Source organism: Myotis daubentonii, chromosome 3, assembly GCF_963259705.1.
Source record: "Myotis daubentonii chromosome 3, mMyoDau2.1, whole genome shotgun sequence".
Taxonomy (NCBI): domain Eukaryota; kingdom Metazoa; phylum Chordata; class Mammalia; order Chiroptera; family Vespertilionidae; genus Myotis; species Myotis daubentonii.
This window is the reverse complement of record NC_081842.1, coordinates 42451846-42469877: the sequence shown is the minus strand read 5'-3', so window position 1 is coordinate 42469877 and position 18032 is coordinate 42451846. Positions and strand designations below refer to the sequence as shown.

The window sequence follows — 18032 nt, the reverse complement described above, 5'->3', positions numbered from 1 at the left end:
CAACACACTCAACAAACTAGGAATAGAAGGGATTTTCCTCAATTTGATAAATGGTATTTTTTAAAAAACCCTACAGCTAATATCCTAGTTAATACTAAATGAGTGGAAGCTTTCCCATTAAAGTCAGGAACAAGGCAAGGATGTTTATCCTCACTACTTTCATTCAGCATTGTATTAGAGATTCTAGCCAGTACAGTTAGGCAAGAAAATGAAATAATAGGCCTCCAGATTTGAAAGAAAGAAGTAAAACTACTGTGTATTTGCAGATGACATTTTATGTACAGAAAATCCTAAGTAATGTACTAAAAAAATATATACTAGAATTAGTAAATGAGTTCAAGGTCTCAGGATACAGGGTCAGTATTCAAAAACAAACTATTTCTAAACAGTAGCAATGAACAATCTGAAATGAAATTAAGAAACAATTCAATTTACAATACCATCAAAAAGAACAAAATACTCAGGAATAAATTTGATAACAGAGGTGTAACACATGTGCTTTAAGAACTATAAATCATTGTTAAGTGAAATTAAAGAAGCCCTAAATAAATAGAAAGGCATTCCATGTTCACAGATGAGAAGACTTAATTTGTTAAGATGGGTATATTCTCTAAATTGTTCAACAAAGACTCTGGAGTGAAAGTATATACTGATTTTGTAAGTGAAAATTACTTTTCTTTAGGAAGGCTTATTTAAATGGGACTTATTCTTGTGATACAACATGCCTAGTAGGCCATGAGCTTTTGTTGTTGCTGTTGTTGAATAGTATTTTGGTGTTTTATTTGTTGTTGGGTAATAAACCACTCCTAAACAACCATGTAATTATATCTCATGATGATTCCCTCAAGTGATTGTAATCAGATGGCAACTGGGGCTGTATGGCTGTCACCTTGATATTCCCTCATGTGGTCTCTCTCTCTACAGGGTGGTATCTCATCTTTCAGGGTCTCCCCATGTGGCCATTTCTCCAGCAGGAGTCTGTACTTCTTACCTAGAAGCCCAGGTCTCTGATAGGTACAAAGCAGAAGCTGTTAGAACTTTTTTGTATGTTTGTTTGTTTGTTTACTTTTGTTAATCCTCGCCCAAGAATATTTTTTCCATTGATTTTTTTTAGAGAGAGTGGAAGGGAGGAGGAGAGACTGAGAGAGAGAAACATTGATGTGAGAGAGACACATCCTGACTGGGCTGGGGATTGAGCCTGCAGCCGAGGTATGTGCCCTTGTCAGAATCAAACCCATGACCCTGCAGTCCAGGGTCTGATGCTCTAACCACTGAGTCAATCCTGCTAGAGCAAGGACTTCTTGATAATGGGCTTGAAGTCCCCTTAAGTTGCTTCCTCCAAAATCTACTGGTCAAAGCAGTCCCAGGCTCAGCCCAGATATAAGGGGAGGGGCCATTCCTCCCCTTCTTACTGGGAGGATGAACATGCCCGCCCAGAAAGGGGTATAATTGTTGTTTTTTTTAAATATTTATTTTTTTCTATATTTATTTTCTATGGCCACTTTAACAAATACCACAAACTTAATGGCTGAAAGCAGCACAAATTCATTTTCTGGCAGTTCTGTAGCTCAGACATTAATACAGGTCTTCATGGGCTAAAATCAAGGTGTTGGTGTGGTGGCATTCCTTTCTGGAGGTTCTTTTTCTTGCCTTTTCCAGCTTTTGGAAGCTGTCAGCAGTCCTAGGCGTGTGGCCCTTTTCCTCCATCTTCAAAGGCAGCAACATCTGGTCTTTCTTGTATTGTCATCTCTAGGGTTCTCTCTTTTATTTTTCTCTTCTACTTTTAAGGACCCTTGCGATTATATTGGGCCCTCCTGTGTGTGTGTGTGTGTGTGTGTGTGTGTGTGTGTGTTTTATTTTATTTTATTTTTTATTGATTAAGTTATTACATATGTGTCCTTATCCCCATGTTACCCCCCATCCTCCCAGTCATACCCTCACCCCCTTGTTGTCTGTGTCCATTGGTTAGGTCTATATGCTTGCATACAAGTCCTTTGGTTGATCTCTCCCCCTTAGCCCCACCCTCCCCTACCTTCCCTCTGAGGTTTGACAATCTGATCGATGCTTCTCTGTCTCTGGATCTGTTTTTCTTCCATCAGTTTATGTTGTTCATTATATTCCATAAATGAGTGAGATCATGTGATATTTATCTTTCTCTCACTGGCTTATTTCACTTAGCATAATGCTCTCCAGTTCCATCCATGCTGTTGCAGATGGTAAGAACTTCTTCTTTACCGCAGCATAGTATTCCATCGTGTAGATGTACCACAGTTTTTTAATCCACACTCATCTACTGATGGGCACTTAGGCTGTTTCCAGATCTTAGCCATGGTGAATTGTGCTGCTATGAACATAGGGGTGCATATATCCTTTCTGATTGGTGTTTCTAGTTTCTTGGGATATATTCCTAGAAGTGGGATCACTAGGTCAAATGGGTCCTCCTTATTTTAAGGTCAGCTGATTTGCAGACTTAATTCTATCTGCAACCTTCATTCCTGTTGCCATGTAACCTGACCCACACAGTTTCTGGGTATCAGGACACAGGTATTTTGGGGATGGAGAGGAGGAAGGCATTTTTTCTGCCTACCATAGTTGCCACCTTGGAAACTAGCTACCTCATTGCTCCACTGAGCATCGAAGATGACTGTGACTTATGCCTTTGAATTGTCCATATTTGGATGGTGAAGGCAGAGAAATGGAATTTCAGTTGGGTGTTAGATTTATTCAGATAGAATGTGGTACTCTAAGGTCTGAGTAGATGCCACTGTATTTATAATGTGAAACGCCAGCTTTTGGTAAAGGGTACCAAACAAAAATTAACCCAAATGTTGTCATGATAATAACAGCTACCCATGATCTAGAGAGCAGTGATGGCGAACCTATGACACCTCTGACACGCGAACTCATTTTTTTGGTTGATTTTTCTTTGTTAAATGGCATTTAAATATATAAAATAAATATCAAAAATATAAATCTTTGTTTTACTATGGTTGCTGTTGTGCCCAGATTTCATGATTCCCAAGAACCCACAGGGAGCCAGCGAGTCCGATGCAAAAGCAAAGAGTCATTCATTTCAAACCTAGGTTTGGCTCCCCTGCCACACTCACCGATGCAACGGTAAGCTCCAGTGGCCGAGAGAGAGAACTCTGTGTGGAGAGAGGCTTTATAGGGGGCTGGGCCAAGGGGAGGAGAAAGGACTGTGGGCCCTGCCGATTGGCCAGGCGCCAGTCGGTGTCTCATTACACAGGATGTGGTCATAGTAATGGCGTGCACTTCCCTTGACTATCATTGGCCAGTCCAGAGAAATCCTGGGCGTGGCCAGCAGCGGCTTGGCTTCGGGGAAGAAGCCTTGCTGAGCACATGGCCAAGGTAAGATGGAGGGCATAGCCCTTACCCTGGGGCAAGGTGGAGGGCGTAGCCCTTACCCTGGGGCAAGGTGGAGGGCGTAGTCCTCGCCCTTTCAGTTGCAAATATCAAAACATTTCTATATGTGACACAGCATCAGAGTTAAGTTAGGGTTTTTCAAAATGCTGACATGCCGAGCTCAAAAGGTTTGCCATCACTGATCTAGAGAATGGTCATTTATTAAGTCAGGATTCCTTAGAATCAGTGTAAATAATACTGATTCTAGAGGTGATCATTTTCTCTACTGTGGAGAATATCAAGGATAATTCCTGCCTTTCCAGAATGAAGTAAGGCTGTACCCAGGCTTTGCCAGCAAACAGCTGTGCAGCCTTTAGCACATCACTTTGCCTCTGAGTCTTGGTTCTCTTGTAAAGAAAAGCTATCATTTAAAACTTGAGGATTTACTTCCTTGTCTTTAGACATAATAAATATATAATACTTAGGAATAAGACTTTGTTAAGGAAGAACGTTTTAGGAGTCCTACCTACTTGTACTTCCTTAGGAAAAAAAAAAGTCTGACAAAGTTACAATGGCAAGGTAACAGCAGCACCATGCACTTTTGTTTAGTATAGAAGAGTACCTCTATGTAGAGGACTTTACTATGAAGGAAAATCAGGTACAAAGTATACATGTTCGGTCATGTTGGTTGTTGTAAATGTTTTCCTCCACGTCCCGCGTGGTTCAGGTTTCAGGATCTGGAAGAGGAGCCGCACACACATGAAAGAGAAGAAACAAGAGATAATTTGGAAATATTGGGGGGCCAGGCGGGTAAGTCCAACTCAAGAGGAAGGACTTCACTGGTGCTCAGGCCTCACCAACCTTTTATTGGTATGAGGTACACCCATAGCCCTTAGGCAGGGAGGTTCCAGTGACACACAGACTATTTGATCAATAAGGATTTACATAAGTAAAGGTGGGGAGGTTGCTTCAGCTACCATTATCTGGATTAACAGAGGTGGTGCACAGCTCTGACCTTTGCTAGGGCTTCAAAGGTCACCAGCCTTCTGGGTTCTCTGTCTACCTGGGTTCTCTGTCTATGCTTCTCTGCTAGTGAAGACAATAGGTGGTTTCCCACAGTTGGTCTTGTCCAGCTTAGAAGAGTTACTTCTGGATTTCTCTGTCTAGTTATCTGATCCCAGATCTTGTCCAGCCCAGGTTTTGGTTTGTGTGTCTGGCTTTTGTTTGTTTGTACCCATTATCCGATCAGTTTGAATTCATTTTAACTCTTTTTGTACCCAAGAAAGCTATAATTAATTCAATTACTGAGGAACTAGACGTCCTCCTGCCTGTTTCTCCTTATTTACATAACCAATTTAAGACTAACCACATTACTGAGGGCCTCCATAGTTTTGACATGGCCAGGTATCCGTGTCTTGACCTGGGGACAGGGTGGGAAGGAGTGGCCAGATCCAGGCCTCTTCTTCCACTGCTGCAGCCCTAGTGCCATCCTTGGGGCTTGGAATAATGAATGGATGGCCTCCTAGAGCTGACAGTTGCTGTTAAGCAAACATAAGAAAACTTTAGGCAGAGTCAACCATCTGTCCATCAGTTCCCAGTCCCTCCCTTATTTCATTGGGTGTCTGATTTTCTGGCTTCTGCATATACTGCCTTGCTTTTGCATTGGGGTGACCCAATTATGAAATTTAACTCTTTCCCCCAGTATCTCAAAACGTATCTGTATAGAAGATTGGGAGGTGGGGTACAGGGGGATTTTCTTTCTTTCTTTTTAAGTGCTTTTATTGATTTTAGAGAAAGAGGAAGGGAGAGAGAGGTAGAAACATTGATGAGAGAGAAACATTGATCGGCTGCCTCCTGCATGTTCCCCACTGGGGATTGAGCCCACAACCCAGGCATGTGCCCCAACCAGGAATGGAACCAGTGACCTCTGGTGCATGGGTCGACACTCAAATACTGAGCCGCACTGGCTGGGCGAGGGGAATTTTCTGAAGATGGGAGAGGAGATGTTTATGGTCTAACACACAGATACTTTGAAATTAAGCTGGAGGCATCACTATTTTAAAATGTCCTCTGGCCACCCAGCTTCTGGGCGTTTCACAGGCTCTTCTATTCACCATTTTACTGGCTTCTTCCTTCCCCAGTGGCTCCCTTCTCTGTCCTCTTTTTTTCTCCCCTACATGTGAGGAAGATCTGGCACAGGCCTTAGAAAGGTGGGTCTCCTGGACCCACATCCCTCTACTTTTCATTCCACTTTGTTTCCATTGCAGTGTTTCTCTCTCCAGCAACCAACAGAACTTTTGCTTGCAAAGGAGGAAAAATCCCTCAGGCCGTGAAATGGGATTTTAGACCCTGACATATGGTATAGAAACAAGAAGGAAAATTCCACTACTCAGATCTGGTTTGCCCTTCAGGTGTGGCGTGAGCATTTTTTTCCCTTAGTCCTTTGGGAAAACTAACCCAGATTTTAAAGAGAAAGAACATGTTCATATTTTCAGTGGCTTTGTGGTATAATCTTTTTTTAAAAAAAAAAATGGTAGAAGAAATGAGAGCAGAATGAGCATTATGTGGTGCTTCATAAGGACTTGAGAAACTATCCTTGTAAAAATAATACATGGTCTGTGTTTAAAGTTGGGAAGAATCAATATTAGATGTCAACTCTCCTCAAATTGATCTATAAATTAAATATAACTACAGCTGTTATGCCCAGATTTCAAGATCCCCCAAAGGACATCACTAGGGAGCGCCGAGTCCGATGCAAAAGCATAGAGTCTTTATTCAAGCCCGGGGCTTGGTCCCTCTGCCTCCCCTACCGAAGCAGCGATAGGGTGCAAGAGAGCCCAGAGTTCCAAGAGAACAAAGAATTTATAGGGCTTTGGGTCGGGGCGTGGGGGCACACTTGGACCACTGATTTGGCCAATTCCGGTTGGTTGAGTGAGGGCCAGGGGCTAGTGATGCAAGGGCAGGGTGCAGTTAGGATCTGGTTACACAAAGACAGGGGGGTGTTCAGCATACTTTCGGCCTTGAGTTTGTTTTCCCTTGCATTCCCATTGGCTGAAATAAGGGCAGGCTGAGTAACTGATACATTCTATGGCTTTTGCTGGAAGAGGAGTTAGGAACACAGCTATCAGTCCTGTTCTGTCCTTTCACAGTCAAAAGTTTATCAGGTTTTTTTGTAGTAATCAACCAGCTGGTTCTAAGATTTAGAATTAGATAACAGGTACTATAATAGGCGAAAGGAACTAAAATAGCTTTTTTTTAAAAAAAAAAAAAAAGAACAAAGTTGGAGGATTCACAGTACCTAATTTAAAGACTTACTATGAAGCAAAATAATCAAGACAATGTGGTATTTGGGAAAGGACAGAAGCATAGATCAATGGAAAAGAATAGAGAACCAAAAATAGTCCCATACAATATGATTAATTAATTTTTGACAAAGGTGTGAAGGCAGTTCAATGGAAAAAAGTATAAATGCAATTTCAACAAAAGGTGCTTGAAAATTTAGACATCTGTGTACAAAAAAAAATGTACCTTGACCTGTGCCTCACCCCATATACAAAAATTAACTCAAAGTGGATCACGGACCTAAATGTAAAACAGAATTAGAAATCTTTTAGGAAAAATAGGAGAAAATCTATGTGACCTTGGTTGGACAATGAATTCTTAGGCTGACACCAAAAGTAATATTCATAAAAGAAAAATTTGTTGCGCTGGCCAGTGTGGTTCAGTTGGTTGAGTGTTGTCCCGTCCACCAGAAGGTCACCGCTTTGATTCCTGGTCGGGCCACATACCCAGGTTGTGGGTTCGATCCCTGGTTGGGGGTATACAGGAGGCAACTGATCGATATTTCTCTCACATCAATGTTTCTCTCTCTCCCTTCCTCTCTTTCTAAATCAGTTAAAAAAAAATAAAAAAGAGAAACATTTGTTAATTAGACTTCAGTAAAATTTTTGCTCCACAGAAGACACTGATAAGAGAATGAAAACACAGCCCACCAACTGGGGAAAAATTGGGGAAATCACCTGTCTGACAAAGGACTTGTATCCAGAATCTATAAGGAACTCTTAACAATAAAGAAAAATGAACAGCACAGTTTTACAATGGGCATAATTTTGAATGACTGCTTTACCAAAGAAGATATACAGATGGAAAATAAGCACATGAAAATATGCTCAACATCAGCAGCCATCAGAGAAATTGCACACCTATCAGAGTGGTTAAAGAAAAAAGACAATAAAAAGTCACGGCGAGGAGGGAGGGACTGGACCTCACACACTGTTGGTGGGAATGTAAAATGGCACAGCCACTTTGGAAAACACTGGGCAGTTGCTTACAAAGTTAAACACTATACAACCGGTAATCCCACTCCAAGAGAAAGAAAAATTTACGGTCACACAAAAATCTGTTTGTGAATATTTATAGAAACTTTATTCTTTATCACTGAAAACTGGAAAGAACCCAAATGTCCCTCCCCTGAGGAATGGATAAACAACCTGTGGAACATTTGCACAATGGAATACTTAACAATAAAATTATTGATACACATGACAACATAAATACATCTGAAATGCATGATGCTAAGGGTGCATACTAAATGATTCCATTTATTTTTTAATTAAATCTTTATTGTTCAGATTATTACAGTTGTTCCTCTTTTTTCCCCCCATAGCTCTCCTCCACCCAGTTCCCACCCCACCCTCTGCCCTTACCCCTCCCACTGTCCTCATCCATAGGTGTACGATTTTTGTCCAGTCTCTTCCTGCACCCCCACACCCCTTTCCCCCCAAGAATTGTCAGTCCACTCCCTTTCTATATGACATTCGGAAACTTAAAAGGTGCATACTAAATGATTCCATTTATATGACATTCGGAAAGGGTAAAATTATAGGGATGGAGTGGTTACCAGGGATTAATGGTGGGAAGGAGTGATTTGACTACAAAGGGATGATGGAACTATTTCATATACTGATTGTGGTGATGGTTAAATGACTTCATGCATTTTAAATTGTACACCAAAAAGAGTGAATTATTCTGTATATCGATTTAAAAACAAAATTTAAAAAGCACTACCCAAACAAAACCCAGAAATTTTTCTTAAAGTACTTTACATGCATTTAACACTAACGAAGAACTGACTCTGAGGCTTACTAAACAGAGCAGTCTGTAATCGTAAAAAGCCTTCTGATAGAACCTATTTGAGAAAAAGTTTGACAGTTTCTTACAAGTCACATATACACCTCTCCTTTGTCTTAGCAATACCATTCCTAGGTGTTTATCCAAGAGAAATGCAAACATGTCCACACAAAGACCTTTACATGAATGTTCACAGCAACATTATTCATAATGGGGGGGGGGGTAAATCCCCAAATGTCTATAAGCAGAATAGACAAACTGTACCATCCGTATGATGGGATCTGACTGAGCAATAAAAAATGAATGAACTATTGATACAACATGGATGAATCTCAAACGTTATCCTGAGAGACAGAAGCTAAACACAAATAATATATACTGTATGATTACATTATATGAACGTTTTGAACAGGCAAAACTAGTCTTTATTGAAAAACAAATACAACAGTGGTCAGTCGCTTGGGGGCTAGGTTTGCCCAGGAAAGAACAGGTGAAGTCCTTTCTTTTCTATGGATGGAAATGCCTTCTATCTTGAAAGGGGTATGAGTTTTATGGATGTATCCATTTGTCAAAATTCATTACAATGAATTTCACTTCAGATTTGAGTACTTCAACATATGTAAATTTTACCCTCTTCCTAAATTTTTATTTTTTAATAAAAAGGGTCTTCCAGTTTCTTCTTGGCCAGCTACAAGCCTTACTCTGGACTTTAAGCTTAAATCATATGAATAAAAATTAGAAGTTTGTATGCAAAATTATTTATTACTTATCTGACATTTCACATTGTGCTCTTTCCTTAAATATTAGAGTACAACATTAATAAGCAAAACCATTAAGCTTGAAGGACCAAAAATAAAATGCATTATGAAAAAGTGGCCTTCCTCTGAATATACCACATTCTGCACAGCACAGTTCATAAAGGTGAACTCACTTTTCCCCAAGAGGTAGTAAGTTGGGGAGAAGTTGTGGTCAGATCAAAGAACTTCCTTCACTACAGTCATGATAATGTATTTGCACCTGATCTAGAAGTAGTTCAGGAGATACTCTGCATCCCATTTTAGGATCTGAGTCTTTACCATTGTGCTAAATCGTGTTGCACAGATGGTGCAACATATTGATGTTGCCTAGACAGTGATTTCTGTTGGCTGCATTGTTAATTCTCTGGATTGAATTCCTTGGCAGCCTGAAGAGGTTGGAAGAGAAAGAGGGGAGAATTGGGGCCTGAAATAAATTTTCTTCAGAGCATTCTATAAAAAAAGTATCCCTATTATTTTATTTTATATTCCAGTAGCCTGCTGTATGTCTCATGATGTGATCCCCCCCAAAAATTCTGACTCTCATGGACTTTCAGATTTCCCTCTCTATCCCGACGTCCTCATCCCCAAGTTTTCCTTCCATTTCCAAATGAGGAAATCTGGTAATCTGTTGGGCCTGTAATCCTGTGAGCACTCACCAATCCAAAGGATCAACTCTCAGCAATGAAATGACCTTGAGTGAACTTGAGAGAGATTAGCCAGGAGAAGGGATTGAACACATCTACGTGAGTGCAGCGCTGAGAGGAATGTAGGGAGAGTGCTGCGGGCACCATCCCCTGGAATCCAATGGCTTCCTGGTGTAAGAAGTGTGGGCAGCAGGACCCGAGATACTTACCTTACACCTCAGTGCGGATAACAGAAGCAGAGATGAGGGCTTACCACCATTTCCTAGAAGGCTGCGCTAGGCTAGAGTATATGGCTATAAAAGGTACTGTGAGAGCAATAATGCTTTTCTTTTATGTATGTTTTGTTATTTAGCTTTATTCTCAATGGAACAATAGCTTAACTAACAAATTTTACATTAAAAAAATTTACTTTGCAGTGCTGCCTCTAGTTTCCTAAGAAGTTTAAGAAGTACTTTAAATAAAAGTATTATTTTTTAAGGCTATTAACAATATTGTAGATGGTCATCTATTGAAAATTTATAATAAAAAGAGATGTCCAAATATTCTGGGGGAAAAAATCAGCCTATAAGATGAAACGTGTAAGTCTGAACCAATTTCAAAGAATATATATGTCTGTATCTATAGATATTGACTATTCTATAGACATTGACATAACACATTTAATTTTGGAGGAAGGAATGATATGGAGTTTTATTTTTCTTATTTTTGTTGTATTTTTACATTAAAAAAACAACACTTCATCATATATTGCTGTTATAAAATGAAAATAAGAATTCAGATTACAAACTACATGTTCCTGAAGAAAATGTGAAATCTGAAGAGAAATGTTAAGTCTGAATTGCTAAGGCTTCATGTTAGACATATGAGCTGATAACAGACTGGTGGTTTAAGAATAGAAAAAGGAGAAAACACTTCCGTGCAGTGGGCTGCGTGAGAAGAAACACAGTTCTCAGTCTGCCTTACATGTATTTGGAAGCCAGTGCTCTAAGAGCTGAAGCAACTACTTTTTGTTTCTTTCTTTCTTTTTTTAATTGATTTTTTTTACAGAGAGGAAGGGAGAGGGATAGAGAGTTAGAAACATCCATGAGAGCCCTAACCAGTTTGGCTCAGTGGATAGATGTTTCTTACTCTCTATCCCTCTCCCTTCCTCTCTGTAAAACATCAATAAAATATGTATTTAAAAAAAAAGAAAGAAAGAAACATCCATGAGAGAGAAACATCCATCAGCTGCCTCCTGCACACCCCGTACTGGGGATGTGCCCGCAACCAAGGTACATGCCCTTGACCAGAATCGAACCTGGGACTCTTCAGTCCACAGGCCAACGCTCTAGCCACTGAGCCAAACTGGTCAGGGCTACTTTTTGTTTCTAAGACTGCTTCTTTTACGGATGGGCTTATTAATATACTCTCACTTTTTTTTTTTTTTGCCTTGAAAATGTTAATAATACATTCCCCTTCTTCCCAACCCCACCCTGGATCTCAGGCTAGGAAAGGTGATTAAAGCCAATGTCTTTGTCCTTCTCATTACTCTTGCTTTATTCTTGGAACCTATTTCTTTAAGAGAAGAGAATTATTGAATGGAGAAATGTGCTTTTAACATAAATTAACCATTCTTGCCACATACTCTCTTTCTAAAAAAATATTTTTATTGTTGACAGTCCCCTATCCCCCCTGCACATGCCTTTACCCCCCTCTACACAGCTGCTGCCCCTGCCCAGGCCTTCACCACACTATTTTCTTTGTCCATGTATTGCTGCTATCTACTTTCTACTTGAGACAGGATTCATGTTTATACTACATTCTATACCATATAATTATATTCCCAAAGGCAAGGGCTACTATGTATTTGCTACTTAAGATTAAGAGCAACTTATTAATCAGATTTTGCTTTCCACACTTAAAATACTTACATAGGTGCTCACCTGAGCCTGTGCATAAATACTTCCAGGGCTTGACTTCAGGTATAAATTACTGCCTTAATTTTCCTAAAGTTAAATCATAAGAGCTTTACAGCTTTGTTAATAGTAAGGAGAGGAAGTCATTTGTGTTAAGCCCAGATTTCAGGATCCCCAATAGACCACCAGGGAGCCAGCCGAGTCCGATGCAAAAGCAGATAGTCTTTATTCGAGCTAGTTCGGCTCCCCGACCACACTCGCCAACGCAGCGGCAGGGGGCAGAGAGAGCTAGCTCTGTGGGAAGAGGGGTTTTATAGGGGGGCTGGAGTAAGGGGAGGAGAGAGGACTGTGGGCCCTGCCGATTGGCCAGGTGCAAGTTGGCGCGCACTTCCCTTGATTGTCATTGGTAGCAGAGGCTTGGGCTTAGGGGAAGAAGCTCCTTGCCGAGCACATGGCTAATGGCTGCTGCCCCAAAATGGAGGATCCGGGGCAAGATGGAGGGCGTAGCCCTCGCCCTTTCAATTTGAAAGAAGAATATGAAGAATTTCTGAATCCTAAACTCACCGCATTGCCAGGGTTCTTGTCCCAGCATCAAGACGGGTTCAGGAATCTTGAGAAGGCCACGCGTAGATTAAAGAGTCCAGGGACTAATAAAGAGTCTGGAGACGAGATATAATTTTGAAAGGCATTGGGGGTCAGAGGAACTTAGCTAAAGGAGCTAAGTTCTAAGGTCTTAAGTCTAAGGCAGGGGTCCTCAAACTACGGACCACGGGCCACATGCAAATACAAATATTGTATTTGTTCCCATTTTGTTTTTTTACTTCAAAATAAACTATGTGCAGTGTGCATAGGAATTTGTTCATAGTTTTTTTTAAACTATAGTCTGGCCCTCCAACGGTCTGAGGAACAGTGAACTGGCCCCCTGTTTAAAAAAGTTTGAGGACCCCTGGATGGTCTTAGGTTCTCTCTGTCCCCAGGACCCCATGCTTTTTATTAACACAACTTGTCCTGAAGCGAGGCAGAGATATACACTTCAAAGGGTCAGGGTTTGGTACAGAGTCCATTGTCAGAATGGGGGAATTAGCCTATGGCTGTTCAGGTGTTTGGCCAGTAGGAGGCAATAACATGTAGATTAAGATGCCCTGCGCTGTCTGGCAGCCAACAATCAGTTTAATGTATCGTATTCAGGTTTGGGGAAATGCCTTTAGCCATTCCCAACAGGTGACTACTTGTGTGACTCAACCCTGTTGAGTCCCCAAGTCTCATCAACCTTTTGATGAAACTCTTGAAATTATGACATGCTGGAATTGGACCCCTGCATCGCATTACATATACTATTGTTGCCTTTCTTTTTCTCCCCACTATAAAAGGTTGTGAAAGGTTCACATACATGTTCACCTACATGCTTTGGCTGTAATCATTTTATTCTGTCTGTGACTCAAGACAGTAATGAAAGTCTGAGTATCTTAATGCAAGTTTTATGAGTGTGTAAATGGCCTTTCTGACGTTACTGCAATCTTATATTTATGGGGTGCTGTTAGTCAACTTCTTGGCATAATACTGATATCTTGTGATTAAGGGAACAAACTCAAGAGATGACACACTGATTGAGATGTGTGTTAACCAAGACCCATATTTCATTTAATTGTTGGGGGCCAGGGAGAGTCAGCAGTGGAGGTTTGCTTTTCCACTGACTATCCCCCCTTTTTATTTTTTAAACAGAATGAATAAAGTGTGTATAAAGTAATATTATAAAATGAATTCATACTTGTATGTTAGGGTAACACCAACTGCTGCAGCAACCCTAAATTTCAATGAATTAATGCACTTGAATACACTGTCCCATGGTCAGAGGGCCATTTCCCTCAGGGTTTCGGGGACCCTACCTGCTCCTGTTTTGTGGGTCTGTGATCCTCTAGCTTCAGAATTGTCACCTTGCAGCTGCAGGAGGGAAAGAGACAGTGCTGAAGACACACCCACCTCTTAAGTACCCCGATTCAAAAGTACCACATCATCTTTATTCATTTCCCATTGACATTCACTAGTCACAAGGAGCTAGGGTGTGTGTGAGGGAGCTGGAGTCCCTGCTAGGCAGTCACCTTCCAGTGGTAATTCTATTGTATAGGAGAGGAACTGTGAGTTTTTGGTGGGCAGTTAGCTATCTCTGCCCCAATTGTTCATTGCAAAAATTCAAATTAAGTCCCTCTCTTATGTATATACAGAGGCATGGTGCACAAAATTTATGCATGGGATGGGGGTGTCCCTCAGCCCAGCCTGCGCCCTCTCTCAATCAGGGACCCCTTGGGTAGGGTCCCTAGGTCTGGCCGGTGATCAGTGCCTATCAGAGCTTTCCTTCCCCCAGCTGCCAGCAGCTGGTCCTGCCCCCGCCGCTGCCACTGCTTGCCCTCTGCGGTGCTGCCCCCCCCCCCCCCCCCGCCACCAGTCGCTTCCCTGTGCATGGGGTGCAATCTCTTGGTTGGCCTGGGCTTCCCTCTGCGGGGTGATCACTGGCTGGCCCTGCACAGCTGGCCCTGCACACCCACGACAGCGTTGCTGGCTGGTGGCCTGGTCCTCCCTCTGTGGGGCGATCGCAGAACCCCCCCAATCGCTTGCCCCACTGTCCTCAGAGGGTGGCCTGGGCCTCCCTCTGCAGGGCTATTGTGGGGTGATGATGGGGCCCCCTGACCAATTGTATCGCATCTGCCTTGGCTGGCCTGGCACCAGTGTGTCATAGCATGATCATCTGTAAGGTCGTCCGGACGGTCATTCTGCTGTTTGGCCGTTCGGTCTATTTGCATATTACGCTTTTATTATTATAGACTAGGGGCCCAGTGCATGAATTTGAGTATCTTGAAAGGAACTGTGGGCTGTGAGGCTGTGGTTGTCACAGGGGCAGGTCTCGGCCCATTCCCCCTCACCCTTCCTGCCACGGATCCAGTCCCCTGTCTGCCAGCAACCCTGCTCCTGCTGCTGCTGCTCCCACACACTGACGGTACCAGCCCCACTCTCACCCGCTGATGGCGTGGAGCAACTGGGGCCAGTGCCATCAGCGGGTGCGAGTGGCAGCTGTTGCCCTAATCACCCCTCAGGAGCAGGGGGAGGTGGAGAAGCCCTCAGAAGAGATTGGGGCTGGCAGTCGCCACTTGCACTTGCTGACAGTGTCGAGCGATCGGAGCTGGCACCCGGAGTCAGCAGCGGGTGCAAGCGGGGCCAGTGCCAGCAGCAAATGCGAGTGCCGGGTGGGACTGTGGTGTGCAGCAGCAAAGAATTTTCAGTAACCATCAGAGGCTCGCCCTGATGACAGTGACCTGCACCCTGCCTTGATCTGGTGCCCCCATTAACCTGCTCCACCATCCCACCGCGGCCAACACCCGCCATGTCCCACACGCACCCCTGATGGCCAGCGCATGTCATAGCAACTGGTGTTTTGGTTGTTTGGTTGTTTGTGGTTCGGTCTATTTTACATATTATGATTTTATATATATAGATACATAAATTTCACATAAATGATAATGTTCTGTTCTGTATCTTGCTTTCTTTTTTAAAAAACTTTGTGTGTTTTGAATTTCCTAACCTGTTAGTACATGTAGATCTATCAGATTATATTTAATGGTTACATAGTATTTTATTGTATGGCTGTATCATAATTTATTTAGCCGATCCCCTATTAATGGACATTTGCACTAGAATAATAATACTGTAAAAAAATCATAGTAGCCAATTACTTTGAATTTGGTTTAATATTTCTGTATATTAAATTTCTAGGCATGACATTTCTTGGCTAAAGACTGCATATTTAACATTTTGACAGATATTTCCAAATTAATCAACTGTCCTAAAAAGTGCCTATTGATACTTTTACTTATAGAGAATCTGCCTATACTCTTGCCAACTCTATATGCTATTTATCTTTAAAATAAGTGCCAATCCATCAGGCAGAAAAGATCTCATTCTGTTTTAATTTACATTTGTTTGTGAGGTTAAACATCTTACATGCATAGATTCCTTGATTGTTATTTATTCTGTGAGTTGTTCGTTCTTTTCTATGCCTATTGTTTTAGTTTCCTAGCTGTAACAAATGACCACAACTTGATGGCTTAGATTACAGGGGTGGGGAACGTCCAGGTAGCAGGCCGTATAAGGCCGGCAAAATCATTTGGTCTGGCCCTGCCAAGGCATTAGGGGTGGGTTAATTAAATGTTTACATGGCACTCACCATATGCCAAGAATTTTTAAAAACTTCTCTAGCGCCCTGACCGGTTTGGCTCAGTGGATAGAGCGTCGGCCTGCGGACTGAAGGGTCCGGGTTCGATTCCAGTCAAGGGCATGTACGTTGGTTTCGGGCACATCCCCAGTGGGGGGTGTGCAGGAGGCAGCTGGTTGATGTTTCTCTCTCAGCGATGTTTCTAACTCTCTATCCCTCTCCCTTCCTTTCTGTAAAAAATAAATAAAATATATTAAAAAAACACTTCTCTAGATATATTAAGTCAATTTTTACAATAACCATACTAGGTGGATATATTATAATTTTCCCTATTTTCAGATCAGGAAATTAAGGCACAGGGAAGTTAAGCAACTTGCTTGAGGTAACTCTGCTGCAAATGGCAGAGCCAGGATTTGAACCCAGGCATTGTGGCCCCAGAGGTCATGCTCTTAATGACTGCACTTGATGTCCTGTTATGGCACACAGATTGACCCAATTCCATGTGTTAAGTAATCTCCCCGGGCCCCACTTGAAATGCCACTGTTTATCATATACTGCCTCCCAATTTATAATCTCTATCCTGCTCCTGAGTCTTTCTAAACTTACAAGTTCTATCAAAATTACTTCGAAATATAAGAGAAAGAGGTAAGATGATGTCAGTGGGGCATCTGTGAGCAGAATTTCAAAGCAAAACACCAATGCATGACAATAACATGGGTGTTTGAGAAAAATCTGTTGTATCCTCGGGATCATGGCTCAAATAACTGAATGATAAATTTAATTGGCTTCTATTTGAATTGAATCTATTTTATTCAAACTGCTTCCACATGTTATTTTAAATTAAATTGGGTAATGCACGTAAAGCTTACAGTACAGCACCTAGTAGGTAGTAAGGGCTCAATAAATGGTATATTAATCCTCACAACAGCCCTCTAGAGAAATACTATTAATTATTATCCATTCCCATTTCATAGAGGAAGAACCTGAAGGTGGAGGGGCTGGTCAGTGGCAGAGCTGGGTTGAAGTACAGTACGGTTATTTTCATAGTACCTGAATGAATGAATGAACGAGAGAGGAAGGAAGGAATGTTAGCTCAGAGTTTCCAGGGCTTTTTTTCTTCTTTGTTTTTTTTAATCCTCACCCGAGGATATTTTTTCCATTGATTTCTAGAGAGAGTGGAAAAGAGGGGGTGGGGGGGGGCGGGGGGAGAAACATTACCTCCCACACACGCGCCCCTACCAGGCCTGGGGAACCTGCACATGCCCTTGACCGGATTCAAAACCCTAATCCTTTGGTTTGTGGGCTGACGCTCTAACCACTGAGTCAAATCAGCCAGGCCTCCAGGGCCTTTTTTTAAAAAACAAAAATAAAATTGATATTCATCATATTGCTAAAATGTCTAAAATGCTGATTAATTTATGTTAAGATTTTTTTCCTATAAGGTGCTTTAAAAAGAAATGAAACCCTTGGGAGAATGCCCTGTTCAATGATCATTAGTCATGTTGATGTAGTGGGCAGTTAGACAGAATAGGAACGATAGGCCAGGTACCGAAGGTCACCAGGGCGGAAAGCCCCGGGAGCCTAGCTAGGGGAAAAACTGGGAAAACAAGTATTGTAGGCTGGGCCCTCACCCCCAGGGTAACTTTCCCACCCCTACCATATCATTAGTCATGCGGTGTAGATCCCCTTAGAGGAGGAACAAGGGGACCGCACATCTACTCCCTTAAGCATTAAGCCCTCAGGGAAATAAGGTTCTGACCCACATCAAATAATCTTAGGGACAAAGCCTTGGGTGTGCTGATCACAGGGTCAGAGTTTTGGTCAAACTAGAGATAACATCTAGGTCTCAGTTGTGTTTTAGCTCCAGACCCAGAAAAGTAGCAAAACCAGATGAAGCTACACCATGGCTGACATCAGGACCAGCTGCAATTGTTATCATTGTAATTAGCTAGTTATTAATAGTAGGAAAGGAGCCAAAGGGTGGCCAGACAATATATGC

General features: G+C 42.0%; 1 protein-coding gene across 7 annotated transcripts in view; it reads left to right on the top strand.

The window, feature by feature from the left end:
• Positions 1-18032, top strand: part of MCF2L2 (MCF.2 cell line derived transforming sequence-like 2) — a 232262-nt gene that overhangs the window by 7383 nt on the left and 206847 nt on the right. For 6 of the 7 annotated variants that reach the window (XM_059687142.1, XM_059687140.1, XM_059687141.1 and 3 more), the window contains exon 1: positions 10026-10236. The exons of the other annotated variant lie outside the window; for it this stretch is intronic. In XM_059687142.1, the coding sequence (XP_059543125.1) occupies positions 10095-10236 (142 nt within the window). In that variant the 5' untranslated portion in view covers positions 10026-10094. Of the gene's footprint in view, positions 1-10025; positions 10237-18032 lie in introns of those variants that run through there. 7 annotated transcript variants of the gene reach the window in all.